Source organism: Larus michahellis, chromosome 2, assembly GCF_964199755.1.
Source record: "Larus michahellis chromosome 2, bLarMic1.1, whole genome shotgun sequence".
Classification (NCBI taxonomy): Eukaryota; Metazoa; Chordata; class Aves; order Charadriiformes; family Laridae; genus Larus; species Larus michahellis.
In genome coordinates, this window is record NC_133897.1 from 154,000,812 (window position 1) to 154,022,705 (window position 21,894).

A 21,894-nucleotide genomic window follows, 5' to 3' on the forward strand; every position below is an offset into this window, starting at 1 on the left:
ACTTCCACGTAAGTTGGGAGGACGTTTTTGCCCACATCCACTTCCAACAGAGAAAGGAGAGTTTAAGGGGGGGGAAAAAAGCAAAACCTCACCGACCTCCTGATGGCTGCCAAAAAGTGTCTTGAAAGAGCTTGCCTTGTGAGTGAGAGGGACACCAAGAAGTACTCCTTGGCCCTAGACAGGTAACACAGCTCTGTTTCATTCACTGCCATTGCTTTGTCTTTGAGAGCAATACGAGATCTCCAATATGCTGCCGCGCTGCTGAAGTCAAGGTACGAGAGTTTCACAGCGCGTACAGGGAATACCTTTCACTACTTTCAAAATGTTTTGTTTGATTTTTTTTTTCCTTCCCAAACTTTCCTATTAAATGTTTGATGCATTTACTAGACAGCAGCCTGATGTGTCTGCACCTGTGATGGATTGAACCAATCTACTGTTGAAGCGAGTGTCTCCTGCTATGTATTTTATAAGCTTAGTGGATTTATTGTAGGATGCAAAACCTCATGGATTATGCTGCAATTTTAGGCTGAATTATAATAGTGCTATTGACACCATGTTTGATTCAAGCCTCCTTCATGCTTGAATGTCTAAATAATCTATTCAGTGTGAAAGAAACGCGATGCTGTTAAGGACTTGATCCTGCAAAACTTTGTTCATGTGAATAGTCTATCAGACTTGAAGCTCATGTACCCCTCGTGTGCCAGAGGTCCTGTGACTAAATGCTTGCTTGAGTGAGGAAAAGCACTCTGAAAACATATGACATGCTGTAGCTTGGGTTAAAAAATGAGTATAAATGTCTATCACAAAATAGTTTTGCCGTTGAACTTGTTTTCATTCTTCCTCTTGACTCAGACCAGCACGTATTTTTAAAAGAAAATAGCTGCTCAGTTACAGCTTAGCACCTCTTGACATTTCCATTATCTCATTGGTTTTCAGGTTATTTATTGCTTGGCTCTCTTAAAATGCGTGGGACAGAAACTTGGCGTAAACACTGTCAGTTCAAATGGAAATCTGTCTCTCCATGTTCTTATACTGGGGTCACTGCCATCGTATTTTAGTTATTTGAGTGTCTGGGTTATTATTTAAATATTATTACATGGCTCCATAAATACACATGGCACTGTCCAAAATGACTTTTGTGGTGATATTTATATTCTAAAAAGATCCCATATGATTCTGCAATTCATTTTAGTTACTGAAGACGCTCAGATCTTTTTTGATAGTTTGCAATTTTATGGGGTTGGGTTTGAGGTCCTTGCCACCTCTGGCCCAAGGACCTCTCTGGACTAAGCCTTTACACACTGCAGGAAGGCATGAAGCGAAGAAGCCCTCGGTTTCCCTGGATCACCAGGAGCAGGGAATATCCCCTGTGAGAAGAGGGGCAGGACGTGCACTGAAGGCAGTAGCCCCCGGCAGCTCACCCTCCCATCCAAGAGCTGACTCACTGTCTGGAGGAGTCAATTTCTTTCTGATAATTATTTCTTAATTTAGGATTGAAGTTGGTTGGGGTGAATCTCTGCAACAACTGCAGTTGTTGGGCTGATATTGATTGCTGCAGGTATGCCCAACAGCCCCCAGAGCCTGAAGGCCAGTCCCAGGAGGGCTCCATAGCAGAGGTCCTGAGACGGATGAGTTACTCCAGCTCCCCAGGAGAAGGGGGACTTAACGTCCAGGCTTTTGTGTGGTTTTGTGCTGCAGCCCCTCTCAGCTTTTCTTGCCAGGTGAAGTTTGATTAATTGCATGACCTAATTACTCCCGTCCTGCAATCACCAGAAAGGGGAGGCTGAGAGATGGGGTCTCCCCCCAATTGGAAGAGCTGGCAGTGAGGGGGAACCCGTCACCCTGCTCCCCCTGGCAGCCCAGTGAGCCGGGGTTCCAGCCCAGGGGCCGGAGCCAGCCCGCCAGGGATGCAGCCCACCGGGGGATGCAGCCTGCTGGGCTCGGGCTTGCACGGACCGGCTGCGTGCACAGCTTCAGGTGTCTTAAGCCGATCAGTAGCAATAAGCTTATCTTAGCCTTTGGTATAAATTACCACATTTTTCCCTTTCCCTGTGTGTAGGCTTAATGAATAGCTCTAATGCTTTCAACAGAATTTATTTTGCACACAAATTGCCTATTTCTTTGCCATCCCCCAGCCTCTCTCTTTTTAATAAATGCCGTTATTACAATGCACAGGGAACAAAACTGTTTTTATCTTAACCATGTGAGTAGGAAGTCTGAATGCAGGCCCCGTTCCCTGCACACAGGGCTGTGGGGGAGAGCGTTTTGTACGTGCCAAGCCCGTCTGTAGTCACTAGTGTGTTTGGATGCCTTGGATGCCTCATCTCTCATGCCAAACTTGAAATGCTTACAAGGGCGTGAGCTTTAAATGAGCTCTCTGAGAATAAGGTCAGCTGTAGGCTTGTAGGATAATTCAGATTGGAAGGGACCTCAGGAGGTCTCTGGTCCAACCTCCTGCTCGAAGTGGGGTCAGCCAAGAGATCAAACAAGGTTGCTCAGGGCTTTCTCTGATCTAGTCTTGAAAAAAGCCTCTCAAGGTGGAGACCGCATGACCTATCTGGGCAATCTGCTCCAATACTGAATTATTATCACAGTCAATTTTTTTTTCCATATATTCAGTCTGAACCTGTTGGGTTGGAAAGGACCTTTAAAAGTCATCTAGTCCAACCCCCCTGCAGTAATCAGTGGATTTGCATTAGATTGTACTAACTACACTGTGAAGTAGATTTTGGCTTGATCCAGCATGGATTTCTGGATGTCTGATCATGTTCTTCATATGTCATTATGGTGGGATTTTAAATTCCATTGCACAAGTGAAACTGAAGACTTCTATTCTCAAGGCTTTTGTTTTAATTTTGTCTCTGAGACAAGAGACAAGGGAAAAAAAGGGGAGGGCAATGTTGAAAGAGGGAAAGATGTGTAAAAACCTTAAGGCTTGTCTTCACGTAAAAGTTTTTAACACAGGGCATTAACGTGACCTGTAGTTATACCTATCTATCAGTGAAGCCTTAGGTTTGTAATTGATTCCTGTCGGCCAGGCTCATACCAGTAGGCAAAAAGTTTGAAGTGAGCCTGGGAGATGATTTCTTCGGGTGGAGATTGATTTTCTACAACAAGCACATAGGGAATGTTTTCTTCTTTTTCTGCCTTCCTGCAAGTGACATGAAAACTCTTCTGGGATCAGAGAGTCCTCATCAAATAAAGGCTTTTCACGACTCCTTGTGCTTTGCAGAAGCCAATGCTTAGGAAAACTTTAGGTGTTTCTTGTGACTTCTGAAGGGTTTTACCTGTGGGCCCTCTGGTTATTGTCTCCTTTGTACTGGCTTGCCAGCTGGTCCCAGGAGCACGCAGGATCTTAGGGGACTTGGCAAAACCCATCCCTTTGCTTTTGTGCTTGCGTTAGGTGACATGGGGACCCTGTGGAACGGACTGTGTCTTCCCAGTACTGGGCACACACCATCTCCATTGTGCCCACTCCAGTTATGCCCACTTCATCTCAGAGAAAATTAGAACTGAGATAGTAAGAGGTATGAAACAGAAATTAAATAACTAGGACACCAGCTCAGGAAATCGATGGTTCAGATATATAACAATGATACATAAAATCATGGATGATGTGATGAAGGTAAACAGGGAATGGTCATTCCTTATTTCTAACAGTACAAGAACTAATTAAAATATCAGGCAGACAGCTTAAGAGTAAGAAAGGATGAATTATTTTTACACAAATCATAATTAAACTGTGGAACTCAACACTTTCAAGTCAGCCAGGTTCCTGGAATAAAGATCTGTAAAAGGCTATTAGACACAAGCTCTGGTTCAGCCACCTCCCAACCTCCAGGTTTGTGCAACTGGAGAGCAGTACCGCTCTGGACATGTTCCTTTCCTGTACTTTGTCCTTATGTATCCTCTCACGCTCATAGCAGAATTTGGATACTCGGCTACATGCACCTTTGGTCTAACCCAGTGCAGCTGTTAATGTACTGTTATGCAGAAGGAGATTTATTCACAATACATTTACGCATACATGGCCAGGCCCTCAAAATGAGACTAAATAAAATAGCCATAGAAAAGGTTCCCATCTAGTAGACATCTAAATGTATGCAAATATATAAGTATTTGCCTTTGGTTTGGGCCCACGATAAAGAAAAGGAGAATCTGGACAGCCAGGCTATAAACAGGGTCTTAAAAGACTTGGAAATATTCAAGATCGGTTCATCACTTGAAATCGGAGTGGTGCCAGCGTAAGGGACGTGACTATGGCTCTGATAAATTTTTCTCTGAAGGCATTTTCATTATCCTTTCAGGCACCAAAAATTACTCTTTTCCCTTGTGAAGGAGATGATCTCCTGTGGGAAGTGCAGCGATTCCACATTTTGCTCTTTTGACTGGTGATCTCATAATGGTCTAGGAGGATGGCAATTATTCCCGTCAGCCTGTGGATCAAGGCATCCAGCAGATCAAGTGAAAACAAACAAAAGGAAGTTGTAATCAAAAGCTCTTGCTAATGATTTGTATGGAATCTGCAATATGTATTAATATTTTCTCCTTCCCCCCTTCCGGGCATGACTCAGTAGGAGCCTTTCTGTGACATTCCCCCGACTATCTTTTTTACAAAGGAAAGAGAATTTGAAATGGAGAAAAGATTATTTTTTAATCTGGGACTCTGCTTGCAGTGTGCCGGTGCAGAGACGTAGCTCAAAGGCTACATCTTGCTCTAACACACTCAGAAGGGGTTTATGGTTTGACAGAGCTGATCTCTGCACCTTGAGCTTTTGATTCACACATTTATAAAACTGTCTCTTAGATTCTTTTAATTAGTGGCAGGCTGCTCTTGGAAGAAAAAAATAATGGTTACGCAGGGGAGCTGGCAGGAGTCTTCCGAACTCATCGGGCCAGATGCTGCTCTGTGAGTTCAAAGGGAGCAGCGGATGCTCGCCACCTCTGACAACCGGGCCGCTTTTATTTAGGTACCCTTTAGACAGAAAAACGTGACATTTGTGGGTTTACGCTGTCTCTGTTTGCTTTTGCATCTGTTCAACAAGATCTGTGGACAGTGCTTTCCTACCCCTCAGTGGTACTCTGAGGTTCTGTTAGCTGACAGAGAAACTTGAAGATTAAAAAAGGGAGAGGGATCACAAAGCGACCTATTTTGTTAACAGCAAGGAAAGGATTCGGTGGCTCAGAAATCTGCAGGGGTAATTTTGGCATCCCTGCCCTAACAGGCTGTTGAGCTGATCATGACTCATGTCGTTAAGATGATTTTAACGTTCCATGCCAGCTGATGAAAATTGAGTTAAAGGGAAATTAATTTTACATGCAAAAGTACAGAAAAGCATTGGAAGTTAACTCCAGAGAGGGATCACGAGAAAGAAAAACTTGCATGCCCTCATCTCCAGTGAGAGAACTACAGTATTTTACTCAGCCATCTGGAAGGAATCAATTTGTGGTACCTTCTGAGTAAAATTCATCAGCAAAATATTGTACATCAGTGACACGGTGCACACGAGGAGCCTGATGAATGTAAAACCAAAGGACTGGAGAAGGACTGGCTAGCGGAGACCCTGGCTGCCAGATGGGCAGCCCATTCCCCAGTCGGCCCAGCTCCCATGTATTTGTTGTTGCGGGAAAAATAAAGGAAAACACTGACAAAAGGACTAAGACCAGTCACCGTCTCCAGGCATCAGGCGTTAAATCTGACCAGTTGCTCTTTCAGACGAGCTCCTCATGTACAGGGGGAACTGATCGCCGCCGCTGAGCAAACAGAGACCACATGCTAACCTGGCTGGGAAACAAGCTGACTCAGGGGAACACGTTGCATCCTTGGAACATCTCAATAATATTTACAAAACCAAATCCACGCTGATTATCTACAGTTGCAGGGTTTGGCTGGCAAGGTGGGTCAGCCCTTCTCCTTTCGCCAGTACCTCTGCGGTGCTGATGAACACAATGAGGGGCCAAGACATCCGCAGCTCTGCAGCTGCCTTTTCTTCTCGCCATCGGTGGGGTGCGAGCTGTGGGGCACCTGGCAAGACTTTGGACCCGCTGAGCATCTGCAGCTCCCTCAGGCTGCCCAAAAAAGACAGCTGGAAAAAGCTTGTGTTTTCAGTGCAATTTTTTTCCTTGACATCGACTACTGCAGATTGGCAGCCACTGGCACAATTTCTTTCCAGCAAGATTTTAGGCATCTTGACATTTCCATAAACAAGTGCAGAAATGCTACAGAAAGTTGCCAAGATCCATCCACTTCCCTGAGCACAGGTCTCCTTCCCACAACTGAAGAAACAACTCTTCCTGGTCCCAAAGGAAAGTCCTTAGTCAGAATGGGGAAAAGAGGAGCAAAGGAGAATGGGAATGGGGAACTGGGGGCAGCTAAGCCCAACCCCACATCATGCCACCATAGAATCATAGAATCTTCATGGTTGGAAAGGACCTTTGAGATCATCGAGTCCAACCAGACACACACAAAAAAACCCAAACCCCTACAATCTCTGCCACTAGAGCATGCCCTGAAGTGCCACATCTAGATGTTTCTTAAATACCTCTAGGGATGGTGACTCAACCACCTCCCTGGGCAGGCTGTTCCAGTGCCTGACCACTCTTTCAGTAAAGTCATTCTTCCTAATATCTAACCTAAACCTCCCCTGCCGCAACTTCAGACCATTTCCTCTGGTCCTGTCCTTATTCACCTGGGAGAAGAGGCCAACACCCACCTCTCTACAGCCTCCTTTCAGGTAGTTGTAGAGGGCAATGAGGTCTCCCCTCAGCCTCCTCTTCTCCAAGCTAAACATGCCCAGCTCCCTCAGCCTCTCCTCATATGACCTGGTCTCCAGACCCCTCACCAGCCTGGTAGCTCTCCTCTGGACCCGCTCCAGCACTTCCATGTCCCTCTTGTACAGAGGGGCCCAGAACAGGCTAATTACAGTCTTGGAAATAGCAGTAGAGTTTGTTGCATGTCCAGATAGGCTTGTGGACTATGGTCCTGCACACGCAGACCTCAAATAGCTGTTATACGTGGTTATATGGATGTTACGTGTGTGCGTCTGGGCTGAATTCCCCTTTTGATGCCACAGCGTGCTCCCACAAGCCTCAGTACACAGCAAGAGGTGTTTCACCAGCATTAGGAGCAGCCGTGGCAACAAATGTTGTACCTGGAGAGACATAACGGTTTTCAGTCGAGCCTCCTGGGACAGGGCTTAGGGGTGGGTTTTTGGCCATTTGTTTTCTTGTCAGTTGAAAGGTAAGGAGGAGGGAAAGCCCTTGCTTACCAAACTGCCTTGGGAGCCCAGTATCTGGGCTGCTCTGACCAAAGCACCAGATGTCATGGTCATCCAGGAGCTCCTGCAGTCACAACGCAATGTTCTTGGCCCCGGACCTCTCTACCCCATCCCATACTCCTTGCGCGGGAGCCCTGATAAGGACAGTACCGAGAGTGTGCCGCAGAGCCGATTTGGCTGGGAAATCACCTTTGTGATGGAGCAATGCTCAAAGAGCTGCTTCTGCTGAACTTCTCACCTTTCTGTGAAATCAGTGCCACAAAGGGTCAGCATACTATGGAGAATTCATTTCTTTGATTTTTTTAAGTGCCTTTGAAACTTTTGGACTAAGAGTTTCTTAGCTCAGGCCCTGCTGGAAGACTGATTTTTGTACATACATGGAAATTGGAGATAAAATAGTTCTGCATGCAAAGAGAGGAGAGAAATATCTTCAGTCAATTATATTTGAGAAAAAGAAGATTTTTTTTTTTTAATAGTCTTCCTAAAAAAGCTGCTGGGAATAGAAAACTGAAATTTTCCATAGAATTGTCTCCATGTTATGCTGAATTTTGTTACTGTTTGTACGAGGTACAACTTTTTGAAAATCATACGGTGTGCATAAAACACACAGCCTCAGAAAGTCATCCTGTGCTTCATAAACTGCTAAATGGTGTAGGAGAGCCCAAAGAGCTGGGAAACACAGCCACAGCAGTCATTTCATGTGCAGCTCCCTCCCGCAGAGCCCTGCTTGTGCGAGCAAGCCTCTTCTATGACCTGCTCCGCTGTTCCCAACGCTGCTTTTATCCTTTGAAAGCATTAATTACATAGTTTCTGGGGCTGCGGGGCTAGACGCCCAAATAACCAGGGTTTTTCTTTTTTAACCTCCTGTTTCTTTCAATCCTGAAGGACGAGTCGGCATCAGAAGAATGTAAATGAAGAGAGGCAGCAGCAGGAAGCAGAGGCTACCGAAGCTAATCCAGAGTATCACTGTCACGGCTACTCGCGGGCCTATGAGAACAGAAAAAGGGAGCAGCACCAAGCCAGGAAGAAGCTCTGTGTAGCATCAGTAATTTGCATCTTCTTCATGATTGCTGAGATTACAGGGGAGTATGTTTGCTCAAAGAGAGCTCAGTTTGGTGCCCAGCACAGCCGTAGTCGTGCCCTTCTGCACATACTCTGAGTGCAGGGACCCGTGATGCACCCATTTTATCCCGCCTGGGATAAAATAACTCTCCTTTCCCCGCAGTCTCTAAAAGGATGGTGGGGTTTTTTTAAAGTCAAATTATCAAAATATTTTCATATATTCTTTTAAAAATTGCATCTGGGTAGTAATACAAGGATCGGTTAATGGTGTAAAGTGTTCTCCCAGGTCGTTAAGCTCGACTAAAAGTGGCTGGCATATCTTAGCATCATGTCACAAAAGGTTTCTAATAAATCGAGTTACATTTTTTGGAAAAGATTAAAAGATTTTGCATGTTTATCCAGGTCAATGAAACCTCAGCAGATGAAGGCTGCTAGCAGCAGGAGCCGATATTAAATGCAACAGTCTTTGCAAAATCCAGGGAAATCCAGGGCCAGATTCACCATCTGCTTTTCTTCAGTTAAGTCAATGTATTTATACCAGGGCACGTTTATCTTTTAAATTGGCCTGATGGTGTGTCTCTGGATCAATGGAAGATTATTCCCCGGTCTAATTAGCTTTCACTTCTGGACCCATCCTGCAATATCCAATATAAGTTTTTGGCTCGCTCATAGAGCATTAGCTTTCTTTTTTGTCCCACTGATCTGCTCTCTGCATGGCTTCTGTGGTATTTATACCTACCTGATAGTTCCTGGCTCTTTAATTTCCCTTTCTCCGCAGTAAGGTGAGGTGAAATAAGGCATGAGGAATGCCACTGGCTTTTGCCAACGTGTGCCCCAGGGGACGTAACAAAAATCATCCAGGAAGCCCTCCGAAATCCATGAAAATGAAAGAGAAAGGCTTTGTCTTCCCCACAGGTGGGAAGTGGAGGCAGCGAAAGAGCTGCTGCATTTCTGCCTTCTCTCCTTGGCTGCCAGACCCAGCAGGGACTTCTCCAACTCTCCCCTCCCACGCGCTTCATCCACGCGAAGCCTTCTTGTGTCCAGGTCACGTGCATTTCCCCCACGAAAACCAGTGCGTACCACTCATCTCCGTGCAGCAATTTCCAGTGCCAGAAGTAACACGTTATTAGCAAAACCGTATAATCAGTAGGCTTAAGTTTGGTGAATGCGGCAATGCTAGAGGATAATTGGAAGGACAGATGATATGTTAACTAAATGTTTCATTTTGCTTAATGAATCACATGGCTTTTTTGCAGTGACAGCTTAAGTAACAGGCTTGAAGACCATTTTGCTTCAGACCATTAAACTTTGACAAACCAGTTATTAACTGCAGTTACAGACAGCAGTCTATGGAGATTTTTGTAATTATGAACCATACATTTAATTTTTTTGATCGTTAGGCTAGACAGCCTGCGCCTGGTGATTGACCATTGAGTGACTGACAATTTCTACAGCTTTGTGGTATACAAAGCTATAAACATCCATTGTGGGTAATAGTAAGTCATAAAGGCCACTCGTTGGAAGTATTGATACCAACCAGTAAAAGCCTATAACTATTCCACTGGCTTTACTCTTGAAAATAAAGAACATGTTCCCCTTCCTTCTCCTCTTAAGGGCAAACAGCTTCCGTGGGCATTATTATGCTAAACAGAAGAAACAAAGCTGCATGACTTGCAAAGAGGTTGAAAAGTTGTGCTTCTTTGAATCCCTAGACCTTTCCTGTGATGGTTTTGCTCAAACCATCTGTGCTGGCCCTTACTGCTCTCCCAAAAGGGGCACTGTTGGCTGAGCCTGATACACCAACTGTCTCCGAAAGACAATTATCTTCTGTTCTTCTAATGCAGATCCATCACAGTCCCCCTAGATTTGGAGATATCAGTCAAACCGATGACACCCTATGTACAGCCCTGGTATAAAAGTGCTTTCCAAGGATTTTTAGTGCCTAAGGACCAAATACGGATTTCAAAGTACTTTATTTCCATTTGGGCACTAGAAAGAGAGACAAATCCCGCATGTGTCCTCATGTCAAAAAGGGATATAAAGACTTGACCAGGTTGCTAAGATAAGCAGACTGAGATCTCAGAAACTCACCCAAGGCATTAGTTATGCCAGCAATACATAAAATAATAATTTGCCAACATTTTTCAAAGACGGCAGGCTGGAAGCAAGCTTTTGTAACGCTGTCCCGCAGAACATGGAAATACGGTATCTAAAATGCAATAGGGCTTTGCAGGCAGCTTGTGCTCTGCATATTTGTTTGCTGAAAGATAGCTGTTGCCTTGGTTGTTAACATCTGCGCATTGTCAGACAAGCCTGTTTCCCTCTGCTATGCAAAATTGCTTCCCACTTGGGAAACAATTACCCCGCAAACAGTGAAGATCTGGGAGCTGTGTCATGACCAAAAAGTATATGTGCATTTACACCTGCTCATGTTCTGGGAAATCCCCATTCTGTTGAATTTTTCATTTTATTGCAAGGAATGAGATGCCCCCAAATTCTGCATTCATGCCTGCTCCCTTTTGGGAAGTAACTTTCAGGCAGCTGTAAACGGGATGCACAGGGAAGCAACAGAAAAAAATAATGTATGCCCTATATGTGCAATATACATTCTCCTGCAGTGACAAACCATACAGTATTAGGTATTCTAAAGGTATTCTAATCTAAAATCTGCATATGGGAGGAAATTAAACAGACAGTCCATTCTGCTGGCATGAAGACTTTCCATCTATAAGGAAACCAGAAACACGTCTACATGTCCCGTTGGCAGTGGTACCTTGCCAAAGGTTTGAATGAGGCATTTTATGATGTTTTTCAGGATTCATTGATTCTCATATGGGTTGTGGTCAGGAGAAACAGGCGAGCCGAAATTAATTAAATGATTGAAGAAGGATGGGAACATATTGCCAAGTGCAGAAACTAGATGTTTTGGCTCTATTATTTCACATTTCAATTTCTCTATATTTTCACTCTGATAAAACGATTCCCCTGCTATAAGAAGTTGGCAGGACAACTCCCTGCCCGTGATCCTTGTCTTCTACAGCCGCCGGCAGCTGGGGTAGTTTAGAGCAATCTTTTAGTTTCTTTGGATTTCCCTTTAGCCCTGAGTCCTGGTTAGAAGAATTTGGCAAGAAAATAATATTTGGCAAAATAATATTTGGATAAAAGAAATGTGGTTTCAGATAGCCTAAAATGGCTTGGGTATTTTTCAGAATTCACATGAAACCAAAATACCCCAAAGTAAAATGACATTCAGCCACATTTTTCCAGCTCTAGAAGCAAAATTAAATCATGCATTACAGATGCAAAATGATAGATTAGTCCTGTGAACAGAACATTTTTCTTACGCCCTCACCGAAATGGCCGGTTGTTTATCACAGCTTTTCTACTGGGACCTTTCCTTTTATTCTTATTTCAGTGTTGCCTGTGACAAATAAACAGTTGGGCATCCAGCTATCCAAAACTCAGGAAGAACTTACGTATTTTCCTATAACAAACAGGAAATGAATCCCATAGGCTAAGTCTCTGAGTTTTTGTACATACATAACAATATCAGTGATCTGCGAAGACATAGTGGGAGGATACTGGAAATGTGATCCCTAATACTGCTTTTCACCAAGGAACCTCATACTAAAATAGTCACACTAAACCAATCCAATAGTAATAAAGCCACAGCACTAATGTATCACAACTCTTATTGTCCTTAGGACTCTCTCTGTCTCTCTAGGATAAAGAAAGTGACCTTATTTCTTTCTATGACTTGCTTTCACTGCATGAACGAGGTACAAATGAAACTAATTTGAAGAGTTTTGAGCCATGTCTGTGATCACTGAAAGCTGAATGTTCCCTTTGATTCACAGCAAAGCAGGTCTCGAGTTTGATCTGGTCGACTCAAACGTCTGACCGGAGCCGTGATACGGACGCGTGTTTCACACAGGTGGGCAGATCGCCGGGAGCCTGGCAGTGATCACCGACGCGGCACACATCCTGGTGGACCTGACAAGCTTCCTGATCAGCCTCTTCTCACTCTGGCTTGCCTCCAAACCTCCTACCAAGCAGCTAACTTTTGGGTGGCACCGAGCAGGTAGCAAAAAGTGTCACAGTACGAACATGTGGAATGGGAAAGGGGAGTCATCACAGCCAGGCGCTGGAAAACGTGCTGGTGTCCAACGTAGGTCTGCAGCTATACGGAGACAGTGCATGAATGTTCTCAAAGCCCCCAGGACACATGACAAACAGAGCAAACCACTGAGCTTCAAGGAAGTAAAGAGCACAGATATCTTTTATCTACAAATGTGTCTTTCAGTTCATTATTTAACAAAGTTTTGGGCTGGTGGTAGCTTTGGCTGCGGTAACAGCAACTTCTCTCAGTGACTTGACTGTGAGGAGAACTGAGTCCTCAATCTACTATGAAACAGAAGTTTCTATAAAAGCATCAATACCTATAAAAATGAGGGGGTTTCTCCATTTATAGGATGATAACATATAGATAACATATATAATGTTTTATGTATTATATAACAACAATGTTATATTTGTAGAAAAGTGAGATTCTTTAACATTTACCGCTTTCTAAATCCTCTCCCTGCATATCTCTTTATTACTGATACTTTTTATCAGATGGAAGCACTGGTAGGTTTTGAAAGTTCTCTGTCCTCAACCAAAATCAATATATTTAGAGATGACATCTAATAACAAAAACCTTACAAGCAAACACAAGTGCTTTTACAAAAGACCAGCAAAATATTAACTATGAGAAAAAATTTTCTGGGGGTATGATTCTCTTCAAGACTTAAACACCTCAATATCAGTGTCTGCACGTAAGTGAGCATGTATAAGGACAGGGTCCAAGTTTCTGATATATTCAACAGAAATCTAGGCTCCATTCAGCTGCCTAGGCATAGAGTGCTACATTCATGGGGTTATAGGGAAACTTACGCATGGTAATGGCAGCTGTGGCACAAGATACACAGGAGACTGCACAGAACGCCAAGCAAAAGACGAGGGAATCTCAAACGCCACCAGACCCACATAGTTAAGAAACCAGGATGTGTTCTCAGTCAGTCAATGGAGCAGGAAGCTGTATGAATCACCATTAATTTGATGTCCATTGTCCACAACGGGAGCTTAGTCACCTAGCTCACACCTGCGTATACACATTTTAATTTAGCTGTCTCGGTCTGGAAATGAATCCCATGTTGGCTATCTTAGGGCTCAATTTAGTTGCTCATATGTAAGGTATCGATGCTATTTCAAATGTCCTAATGTGTTCCACAGTATCCAACTGCCCCTCTAGAAGGCTATGGGTCATCTATACATCTTGTTTCAAGTCACACATGAAAGTGTCCGTGTATCTCAAATGGCTCTAGACACCTATGCACCTGAACCAAGGACTCACATGATAAAAGCTTCAAGGATGTTCAATATGAGGGTCCAGATGCAGCTTCTGAGTCAGAATGCCTGCAGGCTAAGGTTGCCTATAGCTTCAGAATGTGCCAGAGAAGACATATGCCATACTCATCCGGTCTTTATATTGCTCCCTCAGTACATTCTGCCAGCTCTCTGGAAATGGGCTGCTGGATGAGGGGGAGGTTTAGTATGACTGAAGTGTGGCTGGCAGTATGTTGCCAACACACAGCTGAATTTTGTAGCCTTAGCAAACTACTGCTTTCCATCAGTTGACCCATAATTACTTCTTGTGTTTATGCTCTCTTAGCCTGGGAATAAAGGAAAGTAAAAGAGAGACTTCTATCTTGCTGACGAGATAGTAGGCGGGTTCAGCAACCTCATGTAACTTCACCCTCAGTTTGTGTTAGATTTTTTAGTCTTTTTGTCATTGCAATGCAAAACTTCGAAACCAATCTTTTATTGCCTTTTTATCCCGGTAGCAAAGAGAGCCTTACATCAAATGCCAGTGGCTATTTAATTGCATTCCATGATAGTTATCCTGTTTCTTGCTTATTTTCCCAGCTATATTTCCAGTTAAATATGCAGGTGGGTGCCTTAATAGAGCAGCTGAGGGCAATCAGGTGGGTGGCAGAGCCCTTGTGGGTTGACCACCGAAGTCTTGCAGCTGCAGCCTTCCATGACACTGGAAGCTGTTTTTTCACTGCTGTTCTCAGACTTATAGATAGGGTTTGTCATGCAAAGATTGTGTATGACAGGGCTCGGGTTTAGCAGGAGCCATCTGAATGCCTCCTGTCTTCTAAGCCAGAACCAGGCTGCAGAATCAGTCGAGACAGCAGTTCAACACAATCCTTTGGGTGTGCAGCTACCTTCAGCAACGTGCTAGAAGCATAACGCTGAAGGAGACTGATAGTATGAGCCAGACCTACTTCCAGGTAGGAGAGTTCTCTTCAATCTCAATTTCTTTATCTCTGGTAGGATTTGGTTTCCCAAACAATCCTGTTGTTTGCTGTGCTCTGGTACTGCTAGCAGTTCTGAAGAAATGTAACTGGGAACATCTCTTGTAAAACATCTCATACTACTGAACTGGTCTGTAAGCTTAGCTGAACTTTTGCTAAGATACAACCTTGAAAAGTGTTTTCACCTATGTAGGTAAAGACGACGTCTAACATTTTCAGCTGTGGAGTGTATGCACGCACGCACACAGACATTCATGCAGGTGTTCGCAAAGGCTGTGGGCTCCTTTCACAGCAGTGATAGCACAGCCAGCAACAACCAGCTTCAGTTGGGCCAGGTTTGCAGGATTTCAACCTGTAACTTGCAGAAAATATAAACACCAGGTTTATCAGAAAATATAAACACCATGCTTTATGTTAGCTTCTCTCTGTCTACTTTCGAGCAAAACTGGATTTCTTTGTCAGTGCACTTTCATTCGTTCTGTGTCAGTTTTAGACAAAACAGTTATTTTGATAAGGATCTGGAGCCCGGACTGCTGCAAAATGTGTGGCCCTCATAAATATATATTTAAAATCATAAGTTGAGTTTCAGATGCTTTCATGAACTGACAGTGGAGGTCTGTATAAGTGCTTTGGTCTTTCTGGCTACCTACTGCCTTTCCATTTACGGTGAACTTTCATTTTCCTTGGTATTGTCTCAGTTGTGCTTATAAAGTGCCACATTTACCCATTCAAGTCACAAGCCAATTACTAGTCCCACATCCTATTAAAAACATGCTACTCGTTCATACGAACACCCCCAGACCTCGCCTATGGGAATGCAATAAAAGGTGGCCTTGGGGACTGGATTTATTTGAGCCCAACTCAGAGCCAATAGAGACAAAATTAAATTTTGCTGCCCCAGGGAAAAAATAACTTGCTTTGTCCTCATCACTGCCGGTGGTACAAAAATGATTTTCTGGCATTGGCAGGAGAGAGGAAGGAGAGGTTTTGCTGGCAGGACCTCGTTGGGGGCTGTCACTGAAGTGTGAGGTGACGAGAGGTGTGCAGAAACAAGAGAGGCTATTGGAGGGTGCTTACGTCTGCCGTTGGGTTTGGGAGAGCCATACCTCTCTCCTTCCCTCCGGCCTCTGCTCCCGTGACCAAGATAATCTTGTTGGGGAAGGAGGGCTGGTTCCTGGGGTCCTCACACCATAGTGGCAGGGCCAGGCAACTATGTAAAGTGTAAAATAATTGCGCTTTTATCCTTCCTTTCCATTACACCTCCTTTTGCTCCTCCCAGAACTCCCCAAATGATCTTTTTCATCTCTCCAATTTCTCCAAATGCCCCATGAACTCAACACTAGAACGAACACAAAAGTAGGAGCAGGTGGAACAGGGTTAGTCCCCCATTTACGTAGGGCTGCCCTGGGCAGCCGTTGTATTAGCTATGACCAGAAGGGGCTTTGGCTCATTCTTTGTGAGCATCAAGGCTGCCAACACACAAGAAGTAACTCTCCTGGCTATAACGCTCACAAAACTGGAACCTTTACCATCAACTTCTTAAAATTTCTTGCATTTTTGTTATGACTCTTGTTAAAATCAGATTGGTTTAATTCCTAGAAATTCTGGGAGCTTTGATGTCTATGATAATCGTTTGGCTGGTGACTGGTGTGTTGACGTATTTGGCCAGCATGAGGCTGCTACACCCTGATTACGATATTGATGCTACTGTGATGCTCATTACCTCTGCTTGTGCCGTGCTCGCCAACATCCTGTAAGTTACTTTGTTTTCCACTCCATATAACTCTTGAACCTGTTGCTGTGTTTCAATAAAAAAAGATAGAGAGATATTGGCCTCAAAAATATTAAGTGTTTATGAGTTTCATGAGAACATAGAACGAGGTAGAGAAGAGAGATCCCGCTTCTCATTGAAGTTTGCAGTTGCTCTCCTCCCTTCAGGTACCTGCCACACTGGGAAGGGAAATTATAAATGCACAAACTCCAGGAAAAGATTAATCTCCGTCTCACTTTTTATTAGATGTCAGAACGTTCTAGAACTCTATAGAAAATGAGGCATCATTAATTCCCCTGTTCACAGACTTTCTTGTTTGTATGCAAAACACTGAGACACCTAGGAATTATCTGCTTAGCCGCTCTGCGTTTTTACTTAATGTGTTTGATTTTACTATTCATCATTCAGAAGTGAGAGGATTGATGACGTGTGTGACATCACTGCTTGCAGAGGTGCAACAACCCCACTGATATCTTTACATCTCTTGCAGACTTAGCCTGATTCTGCACCAGACCAGCCATGGGCACAGCCATGGGCACAGCCATGGGGCACAAGCCAGGGAACATGTGTCGGCCCCTCTGGAAAAAGCAGCCCTGAGCAATGCCAGTCTGCGGGCAGCCTTTGTGCATGCCATTGGAGATCTATTCCAGAGTATTAGTGTGCTAATTAGCGCACTTATCATCTTCTTTAAGGTTAGTTTTATTAGTTCACTTGCCTTCCTTGCAATTAAGGATAACAGTTATTTTCATAGCATTGTGACACTGGGTACTATGTAAATATTTTCTCTGTCTTAATGATATACATTGTAATTTAGACAAAGACAATTATACTTATTCTTGGGAATTGAAATGGCTATTGAGAATGTAACACTTGGTTCCTGGTGTTTCAAGTGCAAGGAGGATACTTCAGTATCTCTCCCTTTCTTCGTCTTCATTCCCTGTGCTGAGGCTCCCTAACTGGCAAAGGAGGTCAGCACTCATTCTGTACTAGATGAATGCAATGTACAATTCTTTGAGATTAACTGATTAAAAATGGCAATAACCAACAATAATGAAATTAACAAAGTGATGTGTTCATATTTTTCTAGCCAGAATACAAAATAGCTGACCCAATCTGCACATTTGTGTTTTCCATCTTTGTTTTGGCAACCACCATCACCATTTTAAGGGATATTTTGATTGTGTTAATGGAAGGTAGGACCTGATTCCAGAATCAATAGTTACATTTTGTTTTTTTCTCTCTCTTTGTCCATAACGCTTATACTTGCTAACAAAAGTATAATAGCACACTTCTCTATCAATTTCCAATATTCTTAAAACTCTGATCATAATTTAATCCTAATTACAATTTTAATCACAACTGTTTTCTACCATTGCACTAGAAGACTTATACATATGCCAGTTTTCATAAAAATCTGTTTACCGGTGTTTTGCTAATGAACTCCCAGTGTGTTCCTAAAACTAAGTTGCTTTTGTTTGTCGTATGTGTAGCATTGCTTTTTATCAGCCCTTTGGCTAAGGCAATGTCTACTCACTTTGTATAATTCTTTACCCATGTGAAATACAAGTCTTTGCCAAGAAAAAAATCCAAAGAAAAAGACTGTGCTTTGAACTGTGTCTGTGAAATAGACTGAGTGCAAGAAGCAGAAGTTTAAAAGATTTTTAGTTACGCCAGTCCAGAAAAGCAAGCTGATGGAGCTTTCCAGTGGTGTTCAAGTGCAAGGGAACAGACAATTCTCAGCATATCATCAGCAAGAAGAACAGGCTTAGCAATCTTTAATCCTGTCAGCTATGGGCCTGAACATTTGATTTGCAAGGCCAAATTGCTTGAGCAGTCATAGATCCATGTTTTTGCCTTCCTTACACTGCATAATACAATGCAACCTCTTTCTCAGCTATGAGCATGTAAGGATTAAAGGGAAAAGTGTAGGTTTTGAATGGCTATGAGTTACTCAGTGTGACTGTCTACATGGCTATTTACTTCTTTCTTTCACTTTGCACCTACTTCTGTTTCAAGAAAGAAAATTTCCAATATTGTTTTACAGTAAAGCTTCATTCTAGGGTTGGTTTGCTTTCAGCGATTGTGAGATAGAGAGACATTTGTGTAGAAGTGTACCTAGACAGAGTGCAGCAACTGGCTGCATCCTGGCTGTCAAAAAATCAGATCTCTTGATTTCTGAAAAATATCAAACTCAGGACTCTCTTTCTCAGAGCAGTGATTTCCAGCTTCCCTAAGCAGTGCTGACATGACAAAACGGGCAATGCTCTGTTCCCCTCTGCAGCAGGACCAGACCCTCTCCCCTTCTGGGGAGGTCTCTGAAGCTATTCTCCTACCTCTGAAGTAGTACATTCTGCCCATAATTTTCTAAAGAGAAATTGGATGTGGGAGCTGGTGTTGGAGGTGGGTCTTACCCCACGCATCCAGCCTGTCCCGGGATGTCAGCCCCACAGCCCCTGCGACTGACTGTGCCACGCAGGCACTGACTGTCCGTGGTTTTCTCTAAAGAGCGTGTACATGTCAGGATCACATTCTGCTAAGTCAGTACTCCATACAGCGTATCATTCTTGTAATAAACGGATAGGACAAAGCATACAACAGTGAGGTCATTAATAATTACATAATTATCAGTTACAGTATGAAAGACAAAATTAACTAATACTGTGCATATCATACATAATGATGGCATTAAAAATATTTTTATTTTACTGATCCAAGTGAAGCATGATGAGCATAGCTATTCAGGTGGTCGTAGAGGTGCATTTCCAAACTCCCATGTCTCTCTCCAGAGAAGATCTGCAGTTAAATTCCTTGGTCAAATCTAGGTTCAGATTTAACTCCAAATTTCATATCGCAACTCACCCCATCACAATTGTCCTCACTCCGAATGAGGGTCATCACCACCATCATCTAAGAAGGAAAACTCACTACTCATTAACTAGACCTGGGATCTAATCTCATCTAAGATACCAGAGTCAAACAATTTTAATATTTATGTTTGTCTTTCCCTCTCTGTTAAACAGATGCTTCTCTATTGTGTAAATGTATTGAGGACAGAATCCCTCAGAGGTGCTCAGGTGATGCCACAAAATCTGTGCTCACAAAAGATGTTGGCGTAAAGCTATGACACCATCTGGCTAAACAACTCACTTCCCTCCGTAAACAGGACCCTCAGAGTATCTCCTAAGACATGCATCAGTTTCATTCTTCCATGGAGAAGTATAAAACAAGGGACAGGATTAAATTTCACAGTGAACTCTAGACAGGCTTTCCAAAGTATCGAATATTTTTATAGAAGTTATACATCTAACTGAATAAAGATCCATTCATGATGCATTTTCATGTAATGATCCTTGTTACCTCTTAAAAAAACTTTTTTTCCACCAATTTCTCCTTTTAAGGAACATCAAAAGGACTTGCTTATGATGCAGTGAAAGCAAGAATTTTAGCAGTTGAGAAAGTGGAGTCTGTTCACAACCTTCATCTTTGGTCTCTGACAATGAATCAAACTATTCTGTCTGCTCATGTTGCCACAGGTCAGTAAATTTCTGTAAACAGGGAGTAAGTATTCAGCTGCTGCCTAGTAAAGGTCAGTCTCCCCTGATTGGGATACAACTGACTGTATATCTGTTGCTTGTTAAAACAAATGTCATCATTTTGTTGGAGAAATACCACCGCCAACAACAAAAAAAGGTCTCAAATCCTCCTCCCAGAAATGTTGCCAAAACAACAGGGACCTCTACTTAGCCCAGAACTTGAAAACTGCAGAGGCTGTGCAGCACAGAAGTAAACTGCAAGATATTTTAAATGAATTAAAAGAATTGGACCAAGGCTGGATTTTTCTCACAATATCAAATAGATTTTGGAGTGGATTTGAGAAGCTTGAAAACTGTTGATCCCTGTAAGAAAAACTTACAGGGCAAATCTGCATTCCTAATGCATCTCTAGCTGTAAAACAATCTTTTAAAACATAGTTTGGAGCATAGAGGTAACTTCAGGGGAACAGTTCATCTTTAAAAATATTTTTTTTAAATTTAGTCCTTATCCCTATTGACAAATTGTCCACTACCCAGATCAATTTTCTTGTTTATCTGTTTGCTTTGTACATGCTAAGTTTTATTTAAGAAAAAAATTTCACCTGTGTTCGGCCAAGAATGGGTTCAGAAGCAAAGTCCTCCATGGAGTCCCCGCTTCCCAAAAAGAGTGAGTCTATCAGCCACCCAAATCACTTGGCACTATTGCTACTCCCTGACTCAATGAACTAATCTTTATTAAGTATTCCTGCTTTCCTCCAGTTTTCTGCCAAACTGAATTTCTTTGGTGATTACTCTTAGCTCAGCTCTTGCCAAAATTGCATATTCCGACCACATTTGAATGAACAAACTTTTGCTGACATGCAGGTTCCTGAAAGGAGGATAAAAAGGACAAGAAACACTTCCCAAAGCAAACTTCTTGTTAGAAGTTTGTGAACAGTTTCTGTCAGTAAACACTTACTCTTCTTTCAAGTATTATATTATATGCATTTTGATAATTTTCTGCTTGCCATCTACAGCAGACACAGCGGACAGCCAGAAGATTTTGAGAGAGGTTACTCAAGCCCTGTTTGAGCACTACAGCTTCCACTCCGTCACCATTCAGATTGAATCGGGAGAGGACCAGAAACGAGACTGCGTCTTCTGTCAAGACCCCAGGGATTAAAGGGAGCCGTATGCTCTGCAAAATAACGATCACCCCTGTCACAGGTCAACGGAGACTGTATGTGCTGGTTGTACGTAATTGATTAAAAACAAATGGTAATTAACTGAACTAAAAAGCCCTGCCTCTGTGGGCAGGTACCGTCTACCAGGAGAGAACATGTATTAGGTCCATCCATCAGCTAGATTACCTGTCCATCAGCGGTTACTTTCAATTACAAGAGAAAGTATCCTAATTATTCTTGACTAGAGCGGCAGATTGGCACTAAAGCAACATTTAAGACTGCCTGTTTGTGATCACAGGTAACAAAAAGCTAATCAACCTCCAAATTACCAGCAGGCCAATTATCACAAAATGTAATGAAATGTAAGTTTGGTGTTAGCGAAGCTCAACGCTTACTCAGGATAAAAGAGAAAATTTAAATTAGCAAAAGGGATGAAGAGATCTGGGAAAGAAAGAGAGGCTGGCATGCACTTTCCTGGCCTTTTGGCAGACAGTCCTCCTCCTGCATATTAAGGGAAGTATCAGATGTGCACTCTGTTCTGCAGCGTGGTTCACAAGAGGATTCTCTCCATTGACATTTGGCAAATAGCTCTTTGGTTTTTTACGTAGCCCTATCTGTTTTTCAGTTATCCCTCAGCCAAACTCTTTTCTGCCTGACCTGGGCAGTATTCTCTACTATCAAGACAACCCATAGCTCATATTGCACTACATCATGGTAAGTTGTGGT

The 21,894-nt window shown here is 43.0% G+C and overlaps 1 protein-coding gene across 1 annotated transcript; it reads left to right on the forward strand.

Moving 5' to 3' along the window:
- Nucleotides 1-102: 102 nt before the first annotated feature.
- On the forward strand, nt 103-21,167 carry SLC30A8 (solute carrier family 30 member 8). The gene is made up of 8 exons (XM_074573664.1): nt 103-182; nt 8,163-8,367; nt 12,282-12,420; nt 16,301-16,454; nt 16,963-17,164; nt 17,560-17,665; nt 19,871-20,005; nt 21,022-21,167. The coding sequence occupies exons 1-8, from the start codon at nt 103-105 to the stop codon at nt 21,165-21,167; spliced, it is 1,167 nt and encodes a 388-aa protein (XP_074429765.1).
- The last annotated feature ends 727 nt before the right edge of the window (nt 21,168-21,894 follow it).